The sequence below is a fragment of the Pseudorca crassidens genome, chromosome 14, assembly GCF_039906515.1.
Source record: "Pseudorca crassidens isolate mPseCra1 chromosome 14, mPseCra1.hap1, whole genome shotgun sequence".
Lineage (NCBI taxonomy): Eukaryota > Metazoa > Chordata > Mammalia > Artiodactyla > Delphinidae > Pseudorca > Pseudorca crassidens.
In genome coordinates, this window is record NC_090309.1 from 2,890,014 (window position 1) to 2,910,075 (window position 20,062).

Consider the following 20,062-nt stretch of genomic DNA (forward strand, 5'->3'; position numbering starts at 1 on the left):
ATCCCACACGCCGCGGAGCAACTAAGCCCGTGAGCCACAACTACTAAGCCTGCGGTCTAGAGCCCGCGAGCCACAACTACTGAGCCCGCGTGCCACAACTACTGAGCCCGCGTGCCACAACTACTGAGCCCGCGTGCCACAACTACTGAAGCCCACACGCCTAGAGCCCGTGCTCTGCAACAAGAGAAGCCACCTCAGTGAGAAGCCTGCACATCGCAACCAAGAGCAGCCCCCGCTCGCTGCAACTAGAGAAAGCCTGTGTGCAGCAACGAAGACCCAATGCAGCCAAAAATTAAAAATAAATTAATAGGAAAAATAAATTAAAAAAATAAGTAAACAGGTCCCCTTGAGGGCACACCTGGGACAGGCCTGCACAGTGTCGTTCTTCAAGAATTTGAAAGAATGTGCAGCTGGGGACGTGGTAGCCTGACAGTCTCAAAGTGCAGAACACCTTTTCAAAGTGCTGGGCACGAACGACACGGCAGATCCACTGATGAGGTGAAATCCCGTGGATTTGAGGACTGGCTGGTTTGGGAATCAGCAGCTGAGCCTCTCCCAGCCCGGGAGGGATAGACAGGGTGTAAAGGAGGATGAGGGACCCCCCCTGCGGCTCAGCTGAGGTCTCAACAAGGGCACATTCGGAGCAAAGCCACAAGCGCTTCCCATATTAGGAATATTTCTGAAATGGAAACATAGAAATTCTGAAAGGGAGTGTTTGGGCCTCATCCCCCTTGTCTATCAGACATTTTACTGCAGCTTGTGACACTCTGCGTGCGCAAGGTTAGCAATGGTCTTTTTTCTGCGACGTGCAAAGATTTTTTTTCTTCCATTTTTTTGTTGCTCCCCTTCGTGCTCTCTCTCTGCAGAACCTTAAAACCAGGGTATTTCTAGAACATCTCCAAGTTCTTGAAAGTCAGTCAGCGCGTCCATATGTCTTAGCCTTGAACCTCCAGCATCTAAACGGTATCTTTGGGGACCACGTGGCGTACTCGACACGTAACAGAATTAAGTGAGACGAGACTAGCTCGGTACTAAAAACCAAAACTAAAACTCTGTTTGGAGCCGTGAACACCAGAGGTGGAAAGAGCCGCTAGGAACCCAGTTTTACAGACGAGCGTTCGGAGCAGCCGTGCATTTCGGTTCAGGCACCAGGTCAAATCAACCCAACCTAACCTGGAGCCTTGGCCTTTCTGTGCCATTTTCCGGTCCATCCCCACGAGCCCCGAGCCCCCAGAGCCAGTGGCATTTCCCACCTCCGCGCCCACAGGGCATGGACTCTGCAGAAGTGAGTTCAGGAATTATCAACTTGACTCAGACTCCCTTTTCAGGACCCCACAAGAGGAGATTTACGGGAAACCCGACAGCACAGAAGCAGATGAGGGCTTCCATGTGCGGTCCTGAACAAGCTGCATGACGTGGGCTTTTCCGGGGGTGCCCGCGGGGGGGGCACCAGGGGCACAGGGTCCTGCAGGGCCACCATCACTCATGGCCACACAGGCGTCACCGAGTGGCTGGTGCCCACGCGGGGCCTCACAGCCGAGGGGGCGGAGGGGCCCGCCCCCTCGGCTCTGAGGGCATGGGCACGGAGTGAGAGAGGACACTGGGGCAGAGGGTGAGGCTGGGCGAGCGCGCCGAGACCTGCTTGCAGAGATGCTCCCGGGCTGCAGGTCAGCAGGAGGGATGCAAGAAACGGGGTTCATGGTGTCTTAGCATTGTTACGTTAAACTTGCTCACCTATCAGATGGGAATAAACCTTATTCCATGGGGTGGGGTTATTGTGTGGTTGAAATCAAGTAAGAGGGGACTAAGAATTTTAGAATCAGAAGGGCTGTGGAGGCAGCAGTGACTGAGCCAGGAGCTCGGAGCTTAGGTGAGGGCGTCCGTTCCATCCCCGTCTTCACGAGTAAATGTGATCTCAGCAAGTGACGCTTCGGGGCACCTGCTGTCACCACGAGCTGGCATCTAAGACTGACATTAATTGAGCCGTGTCAGTGTGCCAGGACCGTTGTCAGGGCTTCACCATCATCCCTGTTTCCCCGGGCGGATCTGAGGCTGGGAGAGGTCAGGTGACTCACCCCCAGCCCCACGGCAGGTACACACGTGGCAGAGCCGGGGTTTGCGTCTGGACCCCTCCGCTTTAAGCACTGGGATGAAATGCATCAGGCATTTTCGACACTGTGCTCCTGGGTCCCCGAGGGCACTGGTGGCACAGCAGGTGTGCAGGTTGGTGACCGGAGGGCAGTCACCGCTGGCTGCAGCTGGAACAGGGGTGGACCGGTGCCAGTTCCCCACGGCCCCGCCCCCGACAGTGATGCTAGCTTGTTCAGAGACTGTTTGTGACTCACTGAGGCTTCTGAGAGCAGGAGTGTGGGTTGGTATTTATCTCAAGGGAAAAACACTTCATCAGAAGGTTTGAGAATTATCAAATGCCCCTGAACGAACATTTCAGGGCTGTGGAGTGTTAATGCAGAAACACGTGTGTGTGTGTGTGCGCACGCGCGTGTGCGTGCACATCTGAGAGGGGCAGACAAGGGAGCAGCTGTGTGAGGTCACAATGCTCCAGGGAAGGGACAGCTGGTGACTCAGCTGAGCTGGCATCTGGGAAGGACAGAGACTAGCTCGCTGGGGCGGGATGAGGGTGGGACCAGGAAGGGGGGATGATTCCACGTGGCTGCTGTTACCGGCCTGGAGGGCTAGGCAGAAGCCAGGGCGTGAGCAGTCCTTCCCTTGAATACAGGACACGGGATGCGGGACGCAGGACAGCAAGTGACCAAGTGACCAGCAGCCTCGGGAGGGTGGAGGCTAGGAGCTGGGCCTCCAGAAGGTCTAGAAGTCCTGCCTGGGTGCTTATGGTCTCGTGAGGACAGGGCAGTGGTACCCAGATTTCTAGGGAACTTTCTAGTGTCAGATGTCTGTCAACAAATCAGCTCTTGTCAACCTAGCTAATGTGTTTTCATGCCGGAAATGTTAACCGTAGGCAAGTGGATTTCTGCAGTGCTTTTGACCCACGAGATCGTTTTAAATGAGCTTTCCCCTGACCGTCCAGTCCCCTAACCATGCGCGGCTCCGTCCTCCTATGGGACTCGCTAACCAGGGCAACTGGTGACAGCTGGCGGCTTCGCTCTCACGATGTTGTCCGTGGAGGGTCCCCCTGGGCTGTGTTGAAGGTCAGGCCCCAAAGGCAGATGTCCTTGGACTTGGCTTCCTTTCTTCCTGGTTCACTTGCCGCCGCCTCGCTGTCCCCTGCCCCGCCCTCCCGGCTCGCGGCTCAGCGGGGTGGGGCTCACGGAGGGGACCCGCTGAACTTCTGGAAGGGTGCTTTCCACATGCCACGTGATAATCAAAACTTATTTTTTAATTGTGGTAAAATACACATAACATAAAATGTGCCATCTTAACTGTTTGGAAGCGCACAGTTCAGTGGTGCTAAGTACCTACACTCTGCTGTGCGACTGTTTCATCTTGTAAAACTGAAGCTCTGTCCCCACTCACACCCGCACTGCCCCAGCCCCGGGTACCCACCTTGCTGCTTCCTGTCTCTGAACTTACCTCCTCCGGGACCTCATGTAAGTGGAATGATTCAGTATTTGTCTTTTTCTGACTGACTTATTTCACTTAGCATGTTCTCAGAGTTCATCCATGTTGTAGTGTGTGTCAGAATTTGTTTCCCTTGTGAGGCTGAATAATAGTCCATGTTTATCCGTCATCTGTGGACGGATGCTGGGGTGACTTCCCCCTTTGGCTGCTGTGAATGTGGGTCTGCAGAGTCCTTCTTTTTTTTTTTTTTTTTTTTTTTTGCGGTACGCGGGCCTCTCACTGTTGCGGCCTCTCCCGTTGAGGAGCACAGGCTCCGGACGCACAGGCCCAGCGGCCATGGCTCACGGGCCCAGCCGCTCCGTGGCATGTGGGATCTTCCCGGACCAGGGCACGTACCCATGTCCCCTGCATCGGCAGGCGGACTCTCAACCACTGCGCCACCAGGGAAGCCCTGCAGATTCCTTCTTTTGGTTCTTTGGGGCATATACCCAGAATTAGAACTGCTGGATCATATGGTAATTCTCTTTTTAATTTTTTGAGGAACTACCATACTGTTTTCCATACAAAAAAGCTGTTAAATGCATTTATTCTATAATCAGTGTCATAACAGTGATCCCATGATCAGAAACTCCTAGTCTTCTTAAATCAGGCTGATTATTGTTCTTAGTGGACGGGGCATTATTTATTTAATTATTTAAATTGTTTTGGCCACGACGCTTGTATCATGTGGGATATTAGTTCCCCGAGCAGGAATCGAACCCGTGCCCCCTGCAGGGAAGCACGGAGTCTTAACCACTGGACCACCAGGGAATTCCCAGCGGATGGGACTTTAAATGGTTTGTTCGACTTTCAAAGCCTCAACAAAGACAGTGCTGAACTGCATTCATTCATTTGGCCTCCTTGGTCTAGCCGGGCGGGAGCTCTCCCAGCGGCTACCTGGAGCCGCGGCACAGCTCCGCCCGGCGCCCCTCTGTCTTGCCCTCCCGGCCTGTGCCCTTTCTCTGCCCAGCTCACGTCTTCGACGCTCAGCTGATGGTACCTACTGGATCTCTCCCGACCTGCTTTCCACCAAGTTGACCCAGGGCCCCGTCCTCAGGCTCTGTCTCTGAGCTTCCCAGCAGCCCGGCCTCCCTCCCGCGGGGATCACAGCCGTCATCCAGCACAGTTGGGTTTGCCCAGCGTCCTCGCGGCCAGAGGACCCCCGGGGTCTGTGTGTCCAGGAGAAGCGCTGATGAGTTTCATGTGCCGTTTCTCTTTCTTACAGTCCCCAAGGGAAAGCCACTCGTTTTTCAGACACATCTCTCGCACACACCCCTGTCTAAACAGTGGCCCTAAGAACACCAAGAGAAGCATCCTACCTAACTCATTCCAGCCCCTCGTTGCCCACTTGCCCCCCTCGCTGTGGGTCCAGCAGAGCCCACGCCCCCGGCCCCTCTCACGTCTCACGTCTCGTGTGCTCTGGGCCTGCAGGACTTGTCCTACAAGGACCGACACTGGCACGAGGCCTGTTTCCACTGCTCGCGGTGCAGGGGGTCCCTTGTGGACAAGCCGTTCGCTGCCAAGGAGGACCAGCTGCTCTGCACCGACTGCTACTCGCAGGAGTACTCGTCCCGCTGCCAGGAGTGCAAGAAGAGCATCATGCCAGGTGGGCACCAAGCCGCTGAGAGAGTGTGCGCGTGCGTGTGAATGTGCGTGTGCGCGCTTCCCCCGCCCCCTCTGCCCCCTTTGCCTCCCGCCCGCCCCCGCAGAGCTTGCGCGCGCGCGGGCGTGAGTGTGCATGTGTGCGCGCTTCCCCCGCCCTCTCCGCGCCCTCTGCGCACACGCAGAATTCCTGCCCCGTCGGTTACTGCCGCACATGGGTGCTGGGCCGGGAGCTGGGCGCTGTGCCCTCATGCAGGTTACGTTCCCGGCAGGCTCGGCGGCAGCTGGGTCCAGTGCCAAGGCCAGTGATGGGTGGCCTGTCTGTTGGTGGGGGAGGATGGGACTGTGTCCCTTGCTCTTTGGGGGGACTTTGGTTTCTTTGTTTTATGGGAGAGAGGAATCTTTCATTTTAAAGAACAGAGTGGACAAAAATACTTAATGGAATTTTTCAATACAGAATTTAAAAAACGAATCTTGTTAGACACGCACACAGTGCGGGCGAGAAGAGCCTAAGATTTGGACCTGGGATGGTTCATCGGCTCCTTAGGGTCAGTGACGTCCTCTGTGTGACCAGTGAGGGGTGGCTGGACGGTATAGCCTTGGCAGATTCAGCAACTAAAATACAGGACTCCCAGACAAATCGGAATTTCAGCTGATCCCACCCGGGACCTCGTTAATCTGGCATCTCTACCAGAGAGCCACCTAAAACCAGGAGAGGACTCTGTCCATCGACTGACTTTGGGGATGTGGCCCCCGAATCAGGCTCAGGCTGGGGGAGTGGGAGTCAGGGGCACAGGCCGGGACCCCTAGCTCTTAGGAAGCGCGATACAGCTGCGCAGGGAGCCCTCAAACTGCCCTGGAAGGGATCTGTTCTCAGGACAGCTTCTTTGGCAGATACACTTCCTTTAGTCCTGCGAAGGTTCAGAATTAAGGGCACACATATAAAGAGAATCCAACTCAGAGCAATAATCGTGTGTTAGATAATCTGGTAACGTGTGGGTGAAGTTTAGAAGAAATTGGGTCTAAAGAGTAAATTAACCTTATGCTTCTGACTGGAAGTGTGCAGTCAGGTAAGTGATTTAGTTTGTGGTCTTACACTGGAATTTTCTTAATTTGTAAATGGTTTTGATGCTTAAGATATTTTAGGATTCATCATATTTATAAGTTTAATTCATTTCAGCAACAATTAAGAACTTAAGGGACTTCCCTGGCGGTCCGGTGGTAAAGAATCTGCCCTCCAATGCAGCAGATGAGGGTTCGATCCCTGTTTGAGGAACTAAGATCCCACATGCCCCGGGGCAACTAAGTCCGCGCGCTGCAACTACTGAGCCTGAGCGCCTCAAGAGAGCTCGAGTGCCACAGACTACAGAGCCCACGCGTCCTGGAGCCCGTGTGCCACAGCTAGAGAGAAGCCCGAGCGCACCAACAAAAGATCCTGAGTGCCGCAACTAAGACCCAACGCAGCCAAAAAAATAAATAAGTAAAAGAAAAGAAAAATAGGGGTTACTTTAAAAAAAAAAAAAGAGGAAGAACTTGAGGTGCGGTTTGCTAGTTGAGGCTTGGTTTGCTGGTTGAGGTTCTTAAAAGGCATGTCAAATACATTAAATATTCAAGTGTCCTTTTAAAGGAGTTCAGTTCACTACATTGGTGAATGGAACTGAACACAAAGAAATGCACCTTAAAAGTAATTTTTTAAATTCTCTGTATTCATGAATGCAGGATAAAGATGTGCAGGATGAACTTCAATTGAGGGTTTTGAATTTTCAACTTCAATAGAATGAATATCAATTTGTAGAAACCAAGGTACCCTGCTGAGTCCTCCTAGCCCACACAGCAGCTGGGGTCACCCTGACATGTGAAGAGAATCAAGGCTACAGGGATAATTTAGAGTCAGACTCCTGACTCCGTGGGGAGACTGACGGGTGAAGATGCCCAGCTGCCTGGACCCGAGCTGTGGGCCACGCGTTTGGGGAAAGGCACAGCTTCCCAGGGTAACAGCCTGGAAATTCCAGATTGGGAAGAAAGTTTTTTTTTTTTAAGTTATTGATTTATTTTTGGCTGCATTGCTGCGTGCGGTCTTTCTCTAGTTGCAGCGAGCAGGGGCTACTCTTCGTTGCGGTGCGCGGGCTTCTCGTTGCGGTGGCTTCTCTTGTTGCGGAGCACGGGCTCTAGGTGCGCGGGCTTCAGTAGTTGTGGCACGCGGGCTCAGTAGTTGTGGCTCGTGGGCTCTAGAGCACAGGCTCAGTAGTTGTGGCACACGGGCTTAGTTGCTCCACAGCATGTGGGCTCTTCCCTGACCAGAGCTCGAACCCGTGTCCCCTGCATTGGCAGGCGGATTCTTAACCACTGCGCCACCAGGGAAGCCCTGGGAAGAAGGATATTAACTGCCGCTTTGACAAATGTATGTCTAGCTTAGAGTAGAAGGTGAATTTTTCTTGATTCTGGCAGGCTGATCTCAAGATGACGCCCTCCTCCTCCCCAGGGATGTGCATCTCACCGTCTCTGCTGTAGGGGGTTTTAGGTAGAAACGGTGGAGTAGCCTGGCTGGTACCTCCGGTGACAGAGGCACAAGCCCAGAGAAGGGCAGCCAGGAAGGGGAGCCTTGGGGCCGTCACCTTTGAGCAGCCTCGAAGGTCAAGCTGATTTTAACAGATGGAGAAGTCAGGAGAGGAAACGGATGGAGCACCAGAGGCAGGGTGTCTGGAAAAGGCCTGGTGTGTGAAGAAAAAAATAAATAAATGCAAGCACTAGATACTTTTTTTTAAAAAACCAAGAAAGAAACCAAAAAAACAAACCTAGACCTGAGCGCTAGCTTCCTTCCTTGGTTTGATTTTAGAAAGTGCTACGACCAAATCAAGGTGAAAGCGGTGCAGACGGTCAGTGTGGCTTCTGCAGCGAAATCAGATAGAGGACAAGAGGCCCCCGCTCAGCGCAAAGCTCGCCCCCCTGCCCACACCTGCAAGTCACCAACCGCGGTGCACGGCTCCGTCCCCACCCAGGGAGGCTGAGCCCCAACTAGCAGGTGCACTACGGCCTCCGGGCCAGGGTCACGCTGTCACCAGGCCTTCACCGGGTTCCTCAATTGCTCCTTTGAATCAGAAAATGACACCCCTTCCACCAGGCGGTGGACTCTGTCGGAGGCGCGTCCTCACCCGCAGCCCGTGAGAAGGAGCTTTGCCGCCCTCTGCTGGCGATGCTGCACAAGGACCACACGGTCTGCACCCAACCCTCTGGGGCTGCGGGGAGCCAGCGGGCGCCCTCCCACGGACCTGGGACGGGACAGTACCCCGAGCTCTGGGGTGGACAGAGACTGTCCTTCAGAACATGCAGAAGGCACGTGTGGTCTGGCCTGGGGCCTTTAGTGAGCATCACGATTGCCCTTTCTCCCCGACCCCTGACAGGCACCCGTAAGATGGAATACAAGGGTAGCAGCTGGCACGAGACCTGCTTCATCTGCCATCGCTGCCAGCAGCCCATCGGAACCAAGAGCTTCATCCCGAAGGACGGCCAGAACTTCTGCGTGCCCTGCTATGAAAGGCAGTATGCCTTGCAGTGCGTTCAGTGCAAAAAGGTACCTCGTATTCCCCCTGGCCCTTGCACACCTGTTGTCCTTTCCAAAAGACCGTCCACCTATCCCTAAGGTGTCTTTGTTCATCGCCCTCCTTGAATAAACAAGAAACGGCCCTAGACCTAGTGGGGGGGACGGGGAGGGGAAAAGGCAACTGGAAAGGCCTGTCCCTCGGGTGGGGACAGATCCCTCATCACTTATCCAGGGCTGCGTCAGGTTAAAGAAAGAAAAGCGTCCTAAGACCACAGACAGGGTGGGAAGGCAGGCTCTGGGCTCATTTTTTCCACCCAGGAAGCCAGCCCCACGGTGTCTGTTAAGCCTCTTCCTTCCCCCCGAGTAGCTGAGGAGGCTGTTGGAGCAGGTGCACCTGGTGGTAGAGAGATGCTGCAGGGATCTGCCCGCAGGTGGGGTTGAGGAGGGGCTGCGTGACATCAGACCCCGGCCCCTGAGCTGCGGTCTCCCTGCTTCGCCCTCCTGCCGGCCAGGAGGCAGTGCTGTCCCAGCAGACACCCCGGTACCCATGTCACGAACGGGGATCCGGGGTCTGCAGCGGGGGACTGGGCCTGGCAGCTTGGGGAAGGGGCGGCGGGGTGACCTTGCCGTCCGGAGGACAGCACCTCTGGGACCCGGACGCCGGTGCGGCGTGTCCTGGGCGAGGACCGCGCGTCCTCCAGAGGCGAGGGCCGGGACAAGGGCACCAGGCACAGGCCCCTGCGGGAGCTGACGCCCTTCTGCCCGCAGCCCATCACCAGCGGGGGCGTCACGTACCGGGAGCAGCCCTGGCACCGCGAGTGCTTCGTGTGCACCGCCTGCAAGAAGCCTCTGTCCGGCCAGCGCTTCACGTCCCGCGACGAGTTCGCCTACTGCCTGGGCTGCTTCTGCGACCTGTACGCCAAGAAATGCGCCGGCTGCGCCAGCCCCATCAGCGGTGAGTGTCCGGTTCCCGGCCTGCACCGCCCCTGCCCCTCGTGTAGCTGCCAGGCTTTGGCTTATGGGTCTGTTCACGTGTGCAGACTCTGGGCCGCCGCGCTCCCCTCCCCCGCACGCTGGGCGCGCTTCCCTGCCCCCCACCCCCACCCCCGATCCCCACGGCCTCTTCTCCACCGGCGGCTGGATTCTCTCCAAACCGCAGGCTGTGAGTCTCTGACATCCCCGCACAGGCCCCGGGAAGCAGCTGGGCTGTGCAGATGCTCCCCGGCCTCTGCGGGGGGCACGCTCTGGGTGGGCCCTTCCCACCCCCCAGGCACTTGGTGGAGCCCAAATCCGGGTGAACTACAGAATGTGCCCCAAATTCAGAGCGGAGAGCAGATGGCTGGTGAGACTCCAGCCCTGGAAATGCGCCCACTTTAAACACCTCTGGGGAACTTTACACATGTCTGCTGCCTGGTCATGATTTAATTACTCTGGGGGACGACCTGGCTGTTAGAATTTTTAAAAGCTTCTCAGATGATTCATATATGCAGAAAATCCTGAGACTCTCTGGCCTGAATCACTCGTTTGGTTCTGCCTCAGGGCCAGGGCCCGGGCCGTGTGATCCGCGGGTCACTATGATCTCTCATAGTCACTGTGGGCCTAGGATGGGTAAAGGCAGTTTAAGATGTTTAGGGAAAGAGGTGAAAAGCTTTGCTGGTGCAGCTCCATCAGTAGCAGAGGGACTGTGGTATCAGAAAACTGGCCTCAGTTATACACATAGAGATTCCTTTTTTGATATCCTTTTCCATTATGGTTTATCACAGGATATTGAATAGAGTTCCCTGTGCTCTAGGGTAGGACCTTGTTGTTTATCCATCATATATATAATAGTTTACATCTGCTAATCCCACACTTCAGTAAAAAAAAAAAAGAAGTTAAATTAGAAAAAGAAAGTCCCTATGTAGGTTTCAGATCATTAAAAAAAAAAAAAAGAACTAGCCTTGGAGACCTGGGTTCACCCCCAGTCCTGTCACTCACTAGCCCAGGGGATTAGCCTGAGGCCACCCACGTGTGAATGGATTTAATGCCAGACAGCAGGCAGTTAAATTACAAAAGGAGCTAACTGCTGGGTGAATGACAGACTTCTGCTACTCTGAGACCTCCAACTATTAGCCAGTGTTGTTACTTGTTCTTACCTTGGCTGATTGAGCCGTTATTTCTGGAAAGAGTTTGTAATTGCAAGTCATGATCCGAATTTCACCAAGGATTACCCCGTGTATTTGATTCCATTTTGTTTCAGGGGCCTTGGTGGCCGGACAGACCACCTGTATTGTAACAGGTAGCCAACGTACCTTAAACATTTGATAAGTAGATGTCAGACAGAGTCAGACACCCCAACTGAAATGAGTTCCTGCTTCCCTTGTTTCGATAAAGGATGGCTTTCTCCACTGCCCACACGTCCTCCTAACCCGCTCTCACGTTCCACCGGCCTCACTAGACCTCCGTGGGGTGAGGACATGTGGGCAGTGGAGAAAGCCATCCTTTATCGAAACAAGACGCCCATGTAGCATCTCTTTCGTGAGGCCGTTCTGGGCAGTTCCAGAGACGGTTCACAGCTTTCTCATCTGTGCTCCCTTTGGCGCCTCATTCATTAATCGCCAAATTTTTGAGCACCAGGCCTGAGGCACCCAGGGAAGGAAGGGGTGGGAGAAATCGGCTCTGTAACTTACGCGTTTCACTCGGGTGGGAGGAACACACACACCCCGCAGGCTTCTTATAATGACGGCGATCGTCATGTAGCTGTGGAGCCCGTCTGTCTCTCTTTCTCCTGCGATTCAGGAGCTCCCCGACCTGAGCACAGGATGGGATTTAAACGTGGAGCCCAGCACTGATCACACCGCACCAGCCGGGCTTGGAACGCGTCCACGCAGGACTCCCCCCGCCCGCCCCCCGTCCTCACCCGTGTCCTTTTCCTCCGTCCACAGGACTGGGCGGCACTAAGTACATCTCCTTTGAGGAGCGGCAGTGGCACAACGACTGCTTTAACTGCAAGAAGTGCTCGCTGTCGCTGGTGGGGCGAGGCTTCCTCACGGAGAGGGACGACATCCTGTGCCCTGACTGCGGGAAGGACATCTGAGCCCCTCCCCGACCCCCCTGCAGCCCCCCCAAGCCCTGCTCACGCTGCACCTGGCTCCACCAGCCACCTGGGGACTTGCCTCCGCGCTGCTCAGCGCTACTCACGTCTGTTTAAACCCTTCATCTACCCTTTGCGCTCATTCTGTTAGAGAAGGAGAAAAGCCATGGAAGCCTGAGGCGGGAAGAGGGTTTTGAGTTTCTGTAATCAGGCGAGGCCAATCAAAGTGTAAAAATCCTTTTGAGTGATACCTTTATAAACGCTTTTCTTTCACTGCATATTTAATTTTTAAGTGCAATTAATGTGTCACGAACTTGAACATTTCCAAGCTACGTACGGTAATGAAGAGTTGGTATTTACAACAGTGTAACTTCCTGTCGTGCGGGGCCCGAAGCAAGATTATATGGCTTACAATAAAGTTACCCAGAGCAAAATCTTTTGCCAGGCGCAGTGTGTGAAGTGGTGATGCAGCATTCAGGTTCTGAGGACGAATAACACTCTACTGCGGGTGCCACTCATCACTCTGGCGGGCTGGGTGGGTGTCGACTGAAACGGCATCACACCTTTTATTTAAGAGAAAGTCTCAGTTGGAATTTCTTTCTCATGGAATTCAGTGCTCTGCCTTTGATGCAGTGACACAGGCCCCGCACATGGGCTAACGGCCTCGCAGGCAGCATGGGGTCACTTTTCTGGACAGAGCTCGGTGCCCTCCCATCATCATGGGTCCGGACCTGACAGTGGCCTGCCTTCTCCTCCGTAAATGGAGGGGTGCAGAGGCACACAGGCACCTCGAGGCCGGAAATGACATCTTGGTCGCCCGTGTAGTTATCAACACCCGGGCAACTGAGGGCATCCTGGGAGACTTCAGCGAGTGTTTCTGAAAAGAAAGACAGTAAAGAGAGAGAGGATTGCTGCCATCAGAATAACACTCTTTTCCGGTAAACCTCTAAAAACGGTTCGCTACTCACTTGACCCAGAAAACCCCATAAAATTGTGCAAATCAAGAGGTTCAAATCTTCGTGTTTACTTTAAGAACGCGCGTGAAACTGCCCAGGCCGTTAAGGTAGGCACATCCAAAAAGCCACCAAAATATCTGAAGGATGTCACTTGACAGAAGCAACATGTGCCATTCCGTCGTTACGATGGTGGAGCTGGTAGGTGTGCCCAGGCCAAACGGTGGCCCAAAAAGAGTGCTGAATTCTTACTGCACTTGCTCAAAAACGCAGAAAGGAATGCTGAACCTAAGGGCTTGGATGTAGATTCTCTGGTCACTGAGCACGTCCAGGTGAACAAAGCCCCCAAGATCTGGCGCAGGACTTCCAGAGCTCACGGTGGGCTCAACCCATACATGAGCTCTCCCTGCCACAGGGGACGAGCCTCACTGAAAAAGGGTAGATTGTCCCTAAAGCAGAAGAGGCGGCTGCACAGGAGAAAAAGGTATCCCAGAAGAAACTGAAGTGACAAAAGCGTATGGCCCAGGAATAAATGCCATAAGAAATAAATGCAAATAAAAGTAAAAAAAAGATTAACACTCAGAGCCCCTAGCCTGGCAGTAGTCTGTAAACTCGTCTGGGAAAGAGCAGTTTACAGTTGGGAAGCACTGAGCCAATTTATGAGGTAGGGCATTGCATGCTTCTCTGTTTACAGTAACAGTTGTGACTTTCTGTCTTCAGTTTTCTAAGACAATGCAATATGATAAAATGATAAGCTCTGCAACAGAAAAATCTGGTAGAAATCAAGTCCCGTCTGTGCAGAGCATGCGTGAAGTCAGTTTCTTGACCTGAGCACTGGTCAGTGCGGGAAAGCCTTGATCATGGCTGAGACAGGCCTCTGGATGGACAGTCAGCTGGAGGCTTTGCTTAAAACGAATACCGCCCACCACCCCTTGTGAGTTGTTTTGCCAGCTTCTTCTACTTTATGATACAAAAGTAAAAGCATTCTTGCAGATGTGCTTTTGAAAATAAAAATAGCAAACTGTGTTTAGAACAGTAAAAGCCTTCTACATCTTGTGATGGAGCGTCTTACCTGCCCCTCACGATAGCCACGGGCACACTAGACAGCCAGTGTTAAATTACCCAACCTTAACGGTTAGGAGAGTTCCACGTCTAGTAAGTAGCTCCTATTGGAATAATCTTCCCACAAGTTAGAACCACTCTGGACAGAATATTTTTAAAAATTTGAGAACACTGGAGCATGACCCACGGCAGGAGGACTCTGGAGGGGCGTGGGCCCTGGAAGAAGAGGACAACCGGTAGGTTTCCCATTCTTATGGCTTTTAGGTCAGGGCAGGCCCCACAGGGCAGCTACAGCTCTGTTAGAAAACCTGCAGCCTCACCAGCTTGAAGAACCAGAGGCCAGAGTTTGGGACCAACAGCCTCTGGAAAGTGAGATGGAAAATTCTAGAAAAAGAGAGCCCCAAGTTATGTGTGTGAAATCCCTACAAATTACTGGCTGAACCACCAGAATCCAAACAGCCCCGCCAAGCCTCAAAGAACTGACTTCTTTGAGGAGGAACTTCTGGATGGTGGTGTGCACCACCGTCAGCCCAGGTCAGCTGCGCTCAGCTGACCCTCTGCCCAGTGGAACAACCCTTTAGCTGGGGAAACTGTATACAAACTAAATAACGTAAAGTCTCTGAAAATGTTCCTAGCATACAGCACATGGAGAAACATTTATTCAGGAAACTCGACTGCATGTTAACGAGACCAGTGAAGTCTGTGGCATTTGAGCCCCAGCTGATCCCACCCTACCCCCACTCCCCAGTGTCACGTGACAGAAGCCCTGCTCCAGGTTGGTGCTGCCCGGAAGGGAAGGGCTCCTATGGTTGAGGGCTCTGCCCCAGGGGTGACAGGCTGAGAATTCCGGGGCCCCAACCTCTCATGCGGTGGAGGTTCCATATCCAGAGGGGCAGTCTGAGAAGACCAGGGGCTACCAGTCCCCCCACCCCGACACTTGCCCAGCACCTACCTGGGAGAAGGAGTGTTAACTCTAGGAGAAGCCAACACTGTCCAGCCCCAGGGGGGAGGCAGGCTCTGTGAACTGGCAGCTCTGTGAACCTCTGCAGGAGGGCACTATTTCGTACCAAGAATGGAGAAATCTGCCGGAGGGGACTGTCAAAAACAACAGAGACCTTGGTGGCGAGCAGTCAAGAGGGGGCTGGTGGCTCCATGATACAAACAGCAAAAAGCCAAACGGCAGGCAGGTCTGAAGTTTAACTGAAAGAACTGGGGAAAGAGCTGAGAAGAGCTGTCCTGGGCTCCCACTTAGGCCAGGAGACTGTGGGCATAGACTGGTCTGCACCCACCCACTCAAGAGCAGTCAGAGTGGGACGTGAACAGACTTGAAAGCATTCTCCAAGCCACACGAGCTCCTCGGCAAAGAGCAGAGGTCTTAACTAGCTCAAGGTGCTTACACAGATCCTCCAACCAAACACTGCTGAACGTGTGTTATAAACACGTTCAAAGAGGGACTTCCCTGATGGCGCAGTGGTTAAGAATCCGCCTGCTGATGCAGGGGACACAGGTTCGATCCCTGGTCCAGGAAGATCCCACATGCTGCAGAGTAACTAATCCTGTGTGCCACAACTACTGAGCCTGTGCTCTAGAGCCCACGAGCCACAACTACTGAGCCCTCGTGCCACAACTACGGAAGCCCACATGCCTAGAGCCTGTGCTCCACAACAAGAGAAGCCACCACAATGAGAAGCCTGCGCACCGCAATGAAGAGTAGCCCCTGCTCGCCGCAACTGGAGAAAGCCCTTGCACAGCAATGAAGACCCATCGCAGACAAAAAACCAAAAAAACCAAAAAAAAAAAAAAAAAAAAAAACCGAAAAAAACATGCTCGAAGAACTAAAGGAAACCACATTTACAGAACTGAAGGAATGTGCGTGAGAACAATCACTCATCAGACAGGGAATAACCAAAAAGGAATAAACATGATAGAAAAGAATCAAGTGGAGGGCTTCCCTGGTGGCACAGTGGTTGAGAGTCCGCCTGCCGATGCAGGGGACACGGGTTCACGCCCCGGTCCGGGAAGATCCCACATGCCGCGGAGTGGCTGGGCCCGTGAGCCATGGCCGCTGAGCCTGCACGTCCGGAGCCTGTGCTCCGCAATGGGAGAGGCCGCAAGAGTGAGAGGCCCGTGTACCGCAAAAAAAAAAAAAAAAAAAAAATCAAGTGGAAATTCTGTAGTGGAAAAGTATATTAGCCAGAATGAAGAAATTCACTACAGGGGTCAATAGATTTGAGTTGGGAGAAGATAAAAAATCAGTGAACTTCAAGATGGATCAACAAAGATTATGAAACTGAAAAACAGAGAATAAAGGAAAATGAACAGAGAAATGTGGACATCACTAAATGAACCAACATTTGCATAATGGGAACACCAGGGAGAAGAGAGAAAAGGGACAGAAAAAATAGTTAAGAATTAATGGCCAGAAACTTCCCCCCAGTTCAATTAAAAACATTCATCTAAAAATACACATCCAGGACTTCCCTGGTGGTCCAGTGGTTGGGACTCTGCACTTCCACTGCAGGGGGCACAGGTCTGATCCCTGGTTGGGGAACTAAGATCCGGCATGCTGTAAGATCCCTGGTTGGGGAACAGCCAAAAAAATAAAATAAAAACACATCCACAAAGCATGACAAACTCAAAGTAGGAAAAATGCAGAGAGACCCATACCCAGACACATCACAGTCTAAACGCTGAAAGCCAAAGATAAAAGGAAACATCTGGAAAGTGAACCAAGGCTTGAGCTGTCACACCCACCTCTGGTCCCACCACACACAAAACTTGCCTCTGACTACCCCGCACCTACCCACCTACCCTCTATCAGTGGAATCATTGCAATGCACAATATTTCTGACTGGCTCTAAAATAATACAGTTCTTTGATAATCCTTTACATTAAACAAGACTTTTATCAAATTAGAAGAAACGTTCTGTGTATCCTTGGCCCACGGGCTAAATCCTACCACCTGTTTTCTTAAAAATTTATACTGGAACACAGCCATGGCCATTCATCTATGTACTGCATGGCCCACAAGGCCTAAAATTTTTACTATCTGACCCTTTACAGAAAGTTTGCCAACCTTGCTCTGTATCTTGATCTGGACAGTGTTTTTTTATATACATATATTCATAAATACATATATATGTAGATTCACTCAGCTGTATAAGACTTTTAAAAGTCATAGTATTTTATGATATCTCAATCAAAATAAAAAAATTTTAAACGTGTTACACTTTTTACAGCTTCTGTACTTAAGTCGTTTTTTTTTTTTTTGCAGTACGCAGGCCTCTCACTGCTGTGGCCTCTCCCATTGTGGAGCACAGGCTCCGGACGCGCAGGCTCAGCGGCCATGGCTCACGGGCCCAGCCGCTCCGCGGCATTTGGGATCTTCCCAGACCGGGGCACGAACCCGTGTCCCCTGCATCGGCAGGCGGACTCTCAACCACTGCGCCACCACGGAAGCTCTATTAGCCATATTTTTAAAATGAATATTTTAATTCAAATATGCTAAAACAAAAACTTAGATAAAAAAATGTTTAGGGCTATTATATATACTTATTGAACTAGTCTTATTTCAGTCTTCTGATTAAACTGAACGCTTGGTTAAGTCTGAACACAGTTAACAAAGAGCTTCCAATTGCTCTTAGAATCAAATCCGAAGTCCTTACATGGCCCGTTTAAGTCCTGTGTAACCTGGCTCCTGGCCCCCTGCTTTGGGGTCATTTCATACTAGCGTCCCCAGTCTCTCACTGATCCTAGCCACACCAGCCTTTCTGCCGTGAAATCCTGTCCAGCCTCAGGGCTCCACTCTGCCCCTGGCTGGCATCTGAGTTATCCAGGGCCAGGAGCAAAGCACCCCAACACCTGGTGGCTTCGTACACCCCTCACTCTGCTCCCTCATGGCTCCGAGTCAGCTGCCTGGGCTGCCCTCACCTGGCAGCAAGTGGGGAAGGGTGACAAGCGGTCCCAGGTCTGGGGGTTAGTGCTGGCTGCTGGCTGGGACACGTTTCTCCCACAGCCTTTTCCCACGGCTGCTGCAGGGCTCCAGGAGTGAGAAGCACCAGTTTGATCAACACAAACTACCAGGCCAGGCCACACCCAGCAGGGGACACGGACTCCGCCTTCGACGGGAGGAGCAACAAAGACCATGCAGCCCTTTAAAACCCACCGCCAACAGGAAGCTCTTCCGGAAAGCTTTCCAAAACCGCCTTCCCTAAAGCATCATCTCTTCTCGGAGGCCCTCCCTAACCACTCCTCGCCCTCCCCCCATCCCTCAACTGTTTCATGACTGATTTTCTTCCTGTCATTCACTGAGCAGGAACTTGCTAACGCACGTCTTTAACTCTCCTGCCTCAGTAGGGAAGACAACCGAGTTCAGCGCCACAGCACAGAGCACGTGAGCCAGCAAAGGGCACTTTAGTAAAAAACGATCTAAATGGAAATGAGATTTTTTCGTCTCTTCTGTCCAGACAAAAAATGAAAGATCTACTTTTAAGTTCAAGGTATTAAAGTTACCTGAGGCTTTTCCAAGTTAATTAGTTAATTTAGAGCTTCAGTCTCCAACTGTAAGATACCAGTAAAAAACATTAACCTTTTCAAGATCACTCCCAACACAAATAACCCCCCGACCGAATCTCTGGTCAGTGCCCCCTGGTAGGAAAGCTTCCACAGGACAGGTCCGGGGGACTGTGTCTCCATCCCACGAAGTGCAGTGGCCGCCAGCGAGTCAGCCGCGCAGGAGGCCTCCCGTACAGCAGGCTGCCCTGGCGACCCAGCACCTCCCGCAGGCCCAAGACGTGGCTGGACTATTGGCACCAGGGGCACAGAAGGCTGTACTATAAAGAATAAACAACACTTTTTGACATAGTTTAGTGAAATGGAAAGAGATCAAATCACTACAGAGTGTGTTTCCATTTTATTTTTTTGTGAATGAGAAACCTACTCAATAATTTTATTCCTTTTATTTAAATAAGGATAAGGCTCCTTAAAAGACTTTTTACATACAAAAATGTACATTACAAGGTTAACCTTTCTGTACCGAATTACAAAACCTGCACAGGCATTTAATGGAAAGAGCACAACACTTACAAACGCCGTGACCGTTCTGGAGCCTCAGAACTACTGAGGTCCCACAGTAGTAAACAAAGGAAGCTCTTACATACATATGATTTAATCCACTGGCAGTTTCACTTAATGTAAGTTTTTAACAGGTTGTTGCTATTAAATGAGTCTCTAGATCAGTTTTAGAATCACCTCTCAAAACTTAAGTTAACCAAAACACTCTTTCAAACAATAACTGCAATCATGAAGAATTTTAATACTAGCAGAAATACCACAGCCTCCCAGCAGTAGCTGAGCCAGCCTTGCAGAGTGCCTGGCAGCCACCCTGGTAAACCACCCCGCCTCCAGAGCCGCTGCGGCAATTCAGCGCCCGGTGCCGCAGGGCCTTGAGACTCGCAGGCCCCCGCAGCAGCGTCTGCGGTCCTCAAGAAGCACGGCGCTCGCCTAGCCCGGCCCCAGCGATAAGCGGGCCGAGCAACACAACTTGTAAACCTAAGCCTGGAGCTCAGGGTCTGCAGGGTGACGGAGAAGGAGCAGAGAAAGTGAGCTGTGGGGGAGGGGAGAGTAAGAGAAAGGAAAACAGAGAGCAAAGCGGGGGGGGGGGGGGGGGGGGGGGGGGGAGAACAGGACCAGCTGCTAAGGGCAGGAAGTGGACACATGCCTATTCCCTGGGAGCCACCTGACTCGACCGACTGCCCTTCGCTGACCCCAGGAAGGGCTCCAAGCCACCAGATGAGCCCACGCTAGGGAGCGAGGGGGGGTCCAGGTGTGCGCCGTTCACACCAAGGCCGTGGAAGCTCTAAAGCCCACAGAGCACCACCTCGGATCCCTACCGTGGCCCACGGAGCTGTGTCCGCGCACCGCGAGGAGGCCTAGCGCTCGGATGTCAGTGTACGTGACACACGGCACAGGGCTGAGGCTTCTCCACTTTTCAAACTCAAAATAGCTCAATAATATGCTGCTATATGAGCACTGATTCTGAATGTTCATAATATAAACTTCAATTTGAAGCAACAATGTTACACAGTTCAGCTGTTATTACCAACCTACTCTGTAAGTTAAATATACAAATTAAAAATTAATTTTATTGAGTAACTAAAAACAAGTTTCCACTGACTTAAAACTGTCAAATGGCTAACTCTCTCTTAACTAAGAGAGAAATGCAGATGGAAGCAAAAGAGACAACAGAATGTAGAA

General features: G+C 52.3%; 2 protein-coding genes across 6 annotated transcripts in view; one reads left to right on the top strand and one right to left on the bottom strand.

Annotated features, from left to right (window-relative positions):
- Positions 1–11,886, top strand: part of FHL2 (four and a half LIM domains 2) — a 26,446-nt gene extending 14,560 nt beyond the window's left edge. For all 4 annotated transcript variants that reach the window (XM_067704033.1, XM_067704034.1, XM_067704036.1 and 1 more), the window contains exons 3-6: positions 5,008–5,182; positions 8,580–8,749; positions 9,488–9,674; positions 11,644–11,886. In XM_067704033.1, the coding sequence (XP_067560134.1) occupies positions 5,008–5,182; positions 8,580–8,749; positions 9,488–9,674; positions 11,644–11,795 (684 nt within the window). In that variant the 3' untranslated portion in view covers positions 11,796–11,886. The remainder of the gene's footprint in view (positions 1–5,007; positions 5,183–8,579; positions 8,750–9,487; positions 9,675–11,643) is intronic.
- Positions 11,883–20,062, bottom strand: part of C14H2orf49 (chromosome 14 C2orf49 homolog) — a 17,418-nt gene continuing 9,238 nt past the window's right edge. The window contains exon 5 of one of the 2 annotated variants that reach the window (XM_067704039.1): positions 11,883–12,355. The gene's annotated coding sequence lies outside the window, so the exon portion shown is untranslated. The other variant, XM_067704038.1, reaches the window with a different exon arrangement.